We start from the raw sequence: 10,113 nt of genomic DNA on the forward strand, positions 1-10,113 counted from the left end.
CCCAATTTTTCCTACACAAATTATGCTATATATAAACTTTTGTGTAAATTATAGATATTTCAATTTGTACGTGAAACGTACCATACGCTGTCTCGTTCTAACTTCAATATATTAACATGTAGGAAATCTTTGACAGGTTTGACTTTGGCACATTATATATTTATGTGTATTGTCACTGTATCTATATATATATATTACTGATTGATAATCTTTTCTCATTATTATTCAAATCATTATTATTCAGAGATGTAAATTATATATCTCTGAAAATTCGTCCTTTTCGAAATATTTATTGAAGTGCTTATATGTTTTGATATTTTATTTGTTGCGATTTTTTGTTGGACACGACCAGTTAAATTGTAGACAATTTTAAAAGTTGCATAGATTCTCGAGATTTTGCTTAGGGGTTGGTTTCATCTAAAACAAGTCGAGTAAAATCTGACAGTGGAGGTACTAGGGTTAATATTGATAAGTTATTGGTTTTGAACAGTTAAAGTCTTAAAAAATGAAAAATGAATAACCTGCTTTGTGTTAATGTAATTAACTATGGGATTCGCATCTGGAAATTCGATATTATTCTTATTATTATTATTTATTATTAGTTTTATTTGTAAGTTTGCCATAATAACCGATTCATTCCTGATTATACGAGCATGAAACACACCATCAAACGTCGTTATTCAAATATTAAACATGAATTATCGTGTTTCGCCAACATTATATTGTGTCATAAATATGTCGGTAATCGTTTAAGGGAACATTCCATTTTACTCGTGGCCGATGAGTTGCCCCGGTAACGCGGTGTTGTCGTACAATAACGGTCATGATCTAGCAAACTATTCAGAACACATTTAGTGAACACTCTTGAAAACCCCTTAAAAAAACAAATATGTCACTATTTCTTGTGGTGACAGTACACGATACATCGCAATGACAACCTTATGACTTCATTATTCATGTATTTGGAAATGGTGTAATTCCTGTGGAGGTAGAAGTCATTGTTAAATTTTGAGAGATGCTTCGAACACAATTTGTGGTATATGCGTATTTCCGATATTAACCTGCTCACGTGCTCAGTTGTTTACTGCGGGTACAATTACTATTAACTCTTTGAGTCGATTATAAACAACGTTATTTATAGAAATAGATCACGTTCTGGCCTTCAATCTCGTGCGGGTTGGGACAAACCTGCATTTTTGTAACCAATACAATCGCTTTCGTTTTCCGTAATTATCGTCAGTGCTCTCAAGTGAATAGGAACGCGTGTCAACATTTATGACGTATTCATCATTTTTTCAAACAAATATTATACACTGGTGCGGTGGTGAGTACCTTCATGTTACAAAACAGCGACATACGTACGTCTACGGTGCGTGTTATTGGACCAGGTGTACATAGTCCAGCGGGCTAGGCGGACATACATATACTGTTTCCCTCCATTTGAGTAATTATACTGCTATATTCATCATACCTACATACGTGTTACGTGTGTAATTGTAAGTTTTCGAGATATTTGAACCGTGCTAGTACAACTGTAGTGTTCCAAGAACATTTAATTCCATCAATTAATGAATGTTTAATTCATATCTATTCACAATAGGACCATGACAATGAAGAGACCAGTTAAATTTGTGATAGCAGGTATACTAGTGTACGTTATAGTGAGTCTTATCGTTGCTACTAAATACGTACATTTTGAACTGTTTTCCCGATTCCAAAATTCAAGTCGATTGATGGTTAGTTCAAACACACAATCCGTAAGTATGCCATATTTATATATGATTTTACATTACCGAAGTCAACGACATAAATGACCCCTATATTTAAATGGGTTACGTATTATATCTTCTGTTAATAATAACGCCAGTTAACCTCTTCACCTAATTATAAAACGCACCAAATCTCGAATTACTCTTTTGGATTTACAAACCGTCTTGATGTTCACCGGTCTAATTGACTCATGATGGTGCTAAGTGGTACCAGCAAAGGAAGCAAAGGTTCGGTGGTGTCATTAGAAAGGTATTTATGCGTGAAACAGTGCCAATTGTTCAGCGCAACACTAATTAATGAGGGTAAATGTCAAAGGTATTTTACATTTTGCACCCCAACTTTATTCAGTTCTGATATATAGTCTAGAGCCACTTCTAGACTATGTTGATGGATGGTAGAGGCAATTGGGGTAAAAGTTGGGAACCAGAATTTTTACCATAACTTGGGTATTAATATATATGCTGAATAAAATAAAAACCTGGTTCCGAAACCATATTTTGAATTTGTCTAATTTGCATAATCAAAATGATCGCCAAATCTCCATTTTTTTGCATTATTTCCGCGACTAGAATATCGAATACGACAAATGAAATGTCCCTACCCATGTTGTCAGGGTATTAATACATTCCTAATGGAATTACATTTAAATAATCTTCACAAATATGCAAATTATCGACCCCACAACACAAATTCTTTATTTTAATGTGCTAGACAAAGTAAGAATAAACATAGAAAATGCAGTGGGAAGAATGTTTCGCATAAGCAGATTGACTATACTACTTGCCATTTGACCCTTGATAATTAAAATTAAGCTGAGCAATTGAAACTGCTTTCATCCATTTCCAAAAAGTACATATCAGAGCCTTTTCAATGATACCTTTGCCAAGTCAGGTGGTATCAAATCACTAATCGGGTCCTGGTCCATGAACTAATTATCAGATTCTACCGATGCTATAAAATATGACGTCGTCCAATATCATAACTTAAAGCGGGAGAGTCGTCACCCGCACAGGCGTCAGATGGCCATAGTGCCTCATTGTTTACAAGCTAGCGTTTACCCATGAGCCTTTGCGTTTTAGCGTGTGTTGTTATCGTCGCTTGCGTAGCGTGCGCAGGTGACGACCCTCCCGCTTTAAGTAAGTTCCAGGGTAACGCCACGCGAGTGCGAATTTCAGCTACCGTAAACCCACTAATCTACAAAAGCAAATAAATCTTTTATTTTCAGAAATATTTCAATAATGAAACAAAATACTCTAGAACTCGTTATATCCTGCCAATATTACCGTGGACCCTCGGGTTGTCATCGCTATATAACGGGTACTCACGGTCACTGATGTTTGCGATGCAAGAACAGCGTACTATTGCCAACGTTCCTTTTCACAACCATGGCCAAACACAGGAAGGAGGTCTTCGTGTGCAGAGATCCTTTGAGGAAACGTTTGATGTGAAAGAACTTGAGAAACTTTTACCGATCGTCAATCTCAGTGAATACATAAAGCACTGTGGAGTGGTACTGCCTGCCCAGAATATCCTCATCCCAGACACCAGCATTATACGGACGAAAAATACAAATGTGAACACAACTTTGGAAAACTATTACAAGCTGAGGTCATTGGACACAGATTATTTAATTATAATTTACCAAAACACGCGTCATCTCTACAAAAAATTTCTGGGCATTCAGCTGCCCGCAATCACTGATTTCGTCACAGACGACTTCAATCGCACCGCCGATTGCATTGGTGTATTTCCAACCAGAGATCTAACATTTTCCAACGAAGAAGAGTTGGGACGAAGAATTATCAAACATTGGCAACCAGCTGCATATGTACGTGAGATGGCTAATGATGTATTTGGAACACTGTGTGGTGGTAAATACGTTGCAGTGCATTGGAGAAATAAAACAGGTGAAAGGTAAGGTGGGAAATTAATAAAATTAAAAATTAAAACTGATATCTCAATAACAATAATGATCTTTCTACAGTGCCACTTTGGACTGGGAGTCGCATAATTTTGCATACCAGTCAACTTCTCGTCGTATGTGGACCTGAGGGGAGATCGTTGTTATGACAATAAAGCAGGCTTTGCAAACGAAATCAAATTGTAAAATGTTTCCTCTGTCATCTATGTATGCATTTTCATTGGATTTTAATAACTGTGTGTTTGTGATAGGTTTTCACAGGCCGCCAAACTCGAATATTCCACATGAAGTGGATTTGCCCTGCAATTGACCTTAATAGTGAATGATGCAAATTAGTGCGACCAGTTCATTGTCAAGCATTTGTTTCGACATGGAAAACACCTTTCACAATATGGATAACGCAATGATGGCATCATATTGACCGTATTATGGCGTAAAACGATGAAAAAATACTACTATGGAGTTAACTGTTCCATTTCTGTTTATTCTATGTCTGTGTTATCGTTTGATGTAGACACTCTGCCCACACATATGGAGTTAACTGATCCATTTCTGTTTATTCTATGTTTGTGTTATCGTTTGATGTAGACACTCTGCCCACACATATGGAGTTAACTGATCCATTTCTGTTTATTCTATGTCTGTGTTATCGTTTAATGTAGACACTATGCCCACACATATCTAACCAGTATAGAATACACCAATCAATGTTATTTGTGCTTCAATTAAGATAAATTATTCGTTCTGTTCGTGCATTATTGTAAGATAATTGTCACTGTCTTATGAGATCAGTAACAAGCTGAAGGCAATTTTGTTCTGACTTTCTATTGTCACAACAGTCATATTTACATACTAATCTGACGTCAGTCACATATATTCTGTCCTCTTCAACATAAATAAACGGTGTAGCCAAATGAGACAAGAAACTTTACTTTGTGCAAGCAATATTAGTTCATGATTATTTCCAATGTGTTCATTTTATATAAACCCCAATTAATCCATTATTCATTTTAGATAGATTCCAATTAATCCATTATTCATTTTAGATAGATTCCAATTAATCCATTATTCATTTGAGATAGATCCCAATTAAACCACTGTTCATTTTAGATACCCCCCCCCCAATTATCTCATTGTTCGTTTCAGATGCACCCCAATTAATCCAAACGGGAAATGTGCATTGAACGCTCAACGTGAGTTAATCATATTATCAAGAGCGACCCCCGACATTGTAGACGGAGTTATTGAGACAGTCAGGTCACATCAACTACGATGTATTTATGTGGCTTCACCGCCATATGAGCAGGTGAGTAATTATTTTCGTTTTTATCACCCATAAATAACATTGTTTATTTGACTTACCAATATACTAGCGCCTGCTGTCGATACAATATAATTTGGCCAGGGAAGTTGTTACGGGCTTGCGATTGTATTATTGGCCCTTTGTCTCTTCATTCCTGTGTACTGTTTTTGATAATCACAAAGACAACATCAATTCTGATTTAAAATACAGATATTGCCCTGTCTGTTTTGGGTCTATCGATGATAAATAAATTGGACGTATGCCAGATGTAAAGGTTTTGCGGTGAAAACGATAATGGCGTACGAAATTGACTTAACCAACTTCCGTAGTCGACCATTATACCAGCCAGTTGTTCCATTTACTAATTCCCTAACATACGAATGAACCTGATCATGACAAGTTACGAGCAGGTGTAGATTATCCAGGGGTCATCAGTGAATGTCGCTATGACTACAAAAAACGGCCTCAGCTAAACACATGTAAATATATATCATGACACAACCATAATACAGTGAGACTAGTGCTACATTCAACAAACTTTCTTCTTATCTCAATAATTACGATTAACCCCAAGTGATGTTATTGACCACACTATTCGCTCTCGGCTATTACCAGTCTGATATAGGAAAATAGTGTATAGTTTTGTTTTTTATTTTGATAAAATATTAGTTTGATATTCATTCCTTTTGATGTCATTTTCTTAGTTATACGAATGACAACAAACACCATTATGTAATTTTATTAATTTTTCATATTGACGTTCGATTTGGACAAACACATGTTTTAATGATTATTTGACATAATTTGATGTCACAGATTATAAATGTTGATTTCAGTTTTAAGATGTTATTTCTATATTCATAGTTGTTCGTATCAAGTCTCAAACAGAAAGACCTTGTGGTATTTACCGTCATGGATCTCATCGGTATGTCGAAAAAGGTTGCCAAATACAAAAATGACAATTACGTATTGTCATTACTGGAGCAACTAATTGCTGAATGTAAGTTACTTTTTATTAATATATTAGGCATACATTTATAATTTCAAACCGCTTATTTCGCTGATAGCTAATTACATTATTTTAATCCCATTGGATATTCAAATTTGACAGATAAATATAATGTACTGTTTCATTTTCAAAGCATTTAATTTAAAACCCGGTGAATATTTTGCAACATCAAATCCAAAAAAGTAAAACCAGTGAATTTTATTTCCTGTTACATGTCGTTTGCTTTTAATGTTACAGACGCCGAGGTGTTTATTAGTAGTCGGACATCAAATTGGTCGTTTTACGTCGAATATCGAAGAGATTTGCAAAAGAAAATTACGGTGGCACTTCATGAAATAGGGGGCAGTTCGCTTGCATTCACTCCTGAGCTTAAAAATTTGCTTTAATATAACGGAGTGGCCAACACTTAAATAGCTTTTAAGGAAATATGTCGCTATTTGAAGCTTTGCATCTATGCAAGGACAGCAACAGTTACGATAAGAATTCAAAGAGGTTGGACAAAACGATACTTAATCAATTCTTGAGCAACATATAACCATCGTGCTGAATAACAGAACGTGGTGGTATCATGTATACATGTCACACAGATCTTCTATTAACTCGAGATGATATTCGATAGGGGATATGTGATGCAAGGATGGATGATGAGCCATACCTAAAAAGTAAGCATGATCATCAATATAATAATATCAATTTTTTATTATCTTATCAGAGCCTTTATATTTTGCAGTATGTTTTTGACTATTTTTTAAGCTTAGAAATTACAGTGTGTGTGTCCTCTGCTTAAGATGTATCAGCGATACATAAAACAACATCAATGTTTTTTTCAATTTATTTGTCTTGTAACGTATTATGTAGAATATTTAATGTATAATAGTCGTATGGTGCTTACTATTAATATAAGTTATGATAATAGGTAGTGATTTTCACAGAGGATTTTTTTCTCAGCCGATTTCTCTGTATGCACATGAGAAACATATTACAGTTCCAAATATGCAATTATGGGCGCCATTTTAGATTTATATAAATACCAAATCATACATGATATGAGTCCGACATTTTTTCAAAAATAAAATGAAGTCTTTAAGAAACTATGGTGGCCATCTTGATTTTATGAAAATGAAGTGTATGTATTCAAATAAGGAATGTTTAAATGATTAGATGATTTATTTAAGAAACATTGAAGTATCTTTAAACAAAAATGTTGGCATTTAAATCACAACAAAATGTTATTTAGAGGTGGTGACCGTTTTATAGCATCATGCAGATTCATCAAGTGTGGTCTAACGGAACACAATCGATCAGAAAAATATGTATAGACTTCAAAATCCATGATGGTCACATTGTCTGCGATACTAGACTTGACTCTAAGTCTGACACTTCAGACATTATTTTGTTACGAAAAAATTCTGGCGAGAAAATGTGCAAAATAATATGAAACATATGTTGTTAACCATTCTCATGGAGTGAGCAGTACCAGTTGACAAATGTAACTTTACACACTAGCAGATTATTAAAGGGGGAGGGTCGTCACCTGCGCACGCGCGGGAATTGAATCCCAAGCGACGATAACAACACACGCTAAAATACAAAGGCTCATGGCTAGACGCTTGTTTGTAAACAATGACACGGTATGGCCATCTGACGCATGCGCAGGTGACGACTCAGGTTCAGGTTTAACCAAATAAACGTGACTTTGTCAAATACACCACTTTTAAAATATTCTATCGAATGAATTCAGAAGGATCCAATAACGCAGTCTACATAATCCCTGTATGAATATTCTAAATAAAAACGGCAGCTCAAAACATGCTTTCTTGATTAAAAAGATTGTTTTATATAATTATGTGTCCATGTGGTGGTAATTATACATAATTGATTGCCGATGTCATTACACACAACACTGGTAAATATAGAAAACACGATTTAATTTGGAAGTATACACTAACTATGTAATTGTATCTACACTTATATAGTCTTAGCAACTTATAAGTACAGCTGGAAATCGAGACACGTGGTGAATTAAGTACATCGTGGCCAAATGAACTTTGATATAATTCCGCAGTGGTTGTAGTTCCAATGATCAAATATGAGCATTCTCACAAGTGATTTAAACATTGTTATCGAAAACTGTTCATTTCGAAACACTTCAGAAAGCAAAATCATAAACGATGTTTCAACCCAAAATACCAGACTATAAATGTTAATGTATTTGTGTTCACTAAAACGTTTTCCTTGTTTTATCTTGAAGCACTTCCTAGAAAACACAAATGTAATGTTTCATTGTACAACTTCCGGCTATGCATGTTTTATGAATGTTTTATGTATATGTTTATGTATATGTTTATGTATATGTACATGTACACAAGTTCATAAGAGTAACTGAAACACTTTCTTCCAGACTGTTTTATTTTTAAAGTACTTCAGAAAACAAACATACATGCAATGTTTCAAGGCGAACCACCCGACTATGAATGTTTCATGAGTGTCTATTTATACGATATGTACACAAGTTCATAAGAGTAACTAAAACAACTTTCTTCCAAACTATATTTTAGATACTTCAGCCGACTATACAAGTGCTAATATACTAGATTTGTTTGTATGCCGTCTATGATATTCATCTAGAATCTAAACAATTCTCATCATTGAATTTATGCAGCATTTATTAGAAAAGTATGCTCGTACACATCACCATTGTCAGTAGACATACAATCCATGTAGCGATAAATTTATTGATTTTAGTATTGTCAATAGTACACAATTTTATATATTCGTATATTTCGCGAGTGTGCTTACCATGTACCTGTTTCAAGTTTAATAACCGATGAAATTAAACATGCACGGTGATATCACATAATCATTAGATTAATTTTCTTCATAACCATTATTCTAATATGGTGATTACTACACACCTGTTCAAATTTGCGTATAATTTAAAAAAGCTCCTCTAAGTGTCTAATAATACATAATCATTCAACTGTTATTTAGAAATTTCATTAATACAATAAATACAATATGAAAACAAATATTGAACACTTTAAGAGTTTACAAGCTTATAAAAACTTCAAAACTTTTACCACAAAACATTAAAAAAAATATTATAATGAAAAACGTATAGTACTTGCGACAACAATACTTACTTACCTTGTAAATACATACGATTTTTTCATTGTATGTACTGAATAAAATTTTGAGATAAAATCACTATTTCAGGATATTGAGTTGGCGCATCGCACACACTACGTACATGCATATCTTAATGAGGAAAGTGAGTGAGACTAATATCATGCAAATTAGCTTAATATTTTATAATTACACAGTGGTAATTAGTAATAGGATATTAACTATTAAACAGTGATGTTCGTGTAACCCCCCAAAAAACACTAACAATGAAGGTACGAGCGTTGATCAGTTATTACTTTTAAACATTTGAATTCTCGGAAAAAACGAAATATGAAGCATCGGTGTATTTTAATTGGTTTGAATAATTTACAATGACAATGCTAGGTAATGTGGCATGTTTTTTGGATTGCAGTTATTCTATATCGTATGGTATGACATATTACCGAACCCCGAGTGAGCATTTGCGGGAAATATTTAAATAGGTTTGTGGGCGGGGAGAATTTTTCGAGATTTTTGGTTCGGTAATTGTTTTTTTTATTTATGTAGTAGGCAGTTTACTAAATTATTAACACATTGAGTTCAGTTTTAACTTGATCCAAATAAACGGGATTTTGATAAATGCACCGCTTTTGAAATATAGTATCGCATGAATTCATCAGGCTCCAATAACGCAGGTTAAAACGTGCAACCGATTGTTGTATATAAATATGTGTGCATGTGGTGGTAATTATACATAATTAATTTTATGCCACCCTCACTTGTAAATATAGAAAACATTATTCATTTTAGAGGTATACACTCACTATGTAATAGGTCATTTGTATTTATAAATCGTCTCATAATAAAACAACTAAAAATAGTAAGTATACGAAACGTATTTTTATCATCAATTATAATGATACACCATGTACGTCAAGTGTAATGCCACCACATTTTCCCGGGTATTTCAAACCCACAATTTAGTCAGTGAACTGATTAATAGGG

At 34.1% G+C, this 10,113-nt stretch overlaps 1 protein-coding gene across 1 annotated transcript; it reads left to right on the top strand.

Moving 5' to 3' along the window:
- The first annotated feature begins 3,106 nt into the window (after nt 1–3,106).
- Nucleotides 3,107–7,094, top strand: LOC146746646 (uncharacterized). Its single transcript, XM_085498516.1, has 4 exons — nt 3,107–3,684; nt 4,838–4,997; nt 5,859–5,994; nt 6,241–7,094. Exons 1-4 carry the CDS (start codon nt 3,113–3,115, stop codon nt 6,387–6,389), a joined length of 1,017 nt encoding a protein of 338 aa, XP_085354642.1. The 5' UTR covers nt 3,107–3,112; the 3' UTR covers nt 6,390–7,094.
- Nucleotides 7,095–10,113: the final 3,019 nt, after the last annotated feature.

This window comes from Saccoglossus kowalevskii, chromosome 4 (assembly GCF_978046115.1).
Source record: "Saccoglossus kowalevskii chromosome 4, keSacKowa6.1, whole genome shotgun sequence".
NCBI classification, from domain to species: domain Eukaryota; kingdom Metazoa; phylum Hemichordata; class Enteropneusta; family Harrimaniidae; genus Saccoglossus; species Saccoglossus kowalevskii.

Coding starts and splice junctions, on each gene's coding strand:
- LOC146746646 (XM_085498516.1), top strand. CDS start 3,113: ATGCAAGAACAGCGTACTATTGCCAACGTTCCTTTTCACAACCATGGC. Junction 4,998..5,858: donor CTTCACCGCCATATGAGCAG/GTGAGTAATTAT, acceptor CTATATTCATAG/TTGTTCGTATCAAGTCTCAA. Junction 5,995..6,240: donor GGAGCAACTAATTGCTGAAT/GTAAGTTACTTT, acceptor TTAATGTTACAG/ACGCCGAGGTGTTTATTAGT.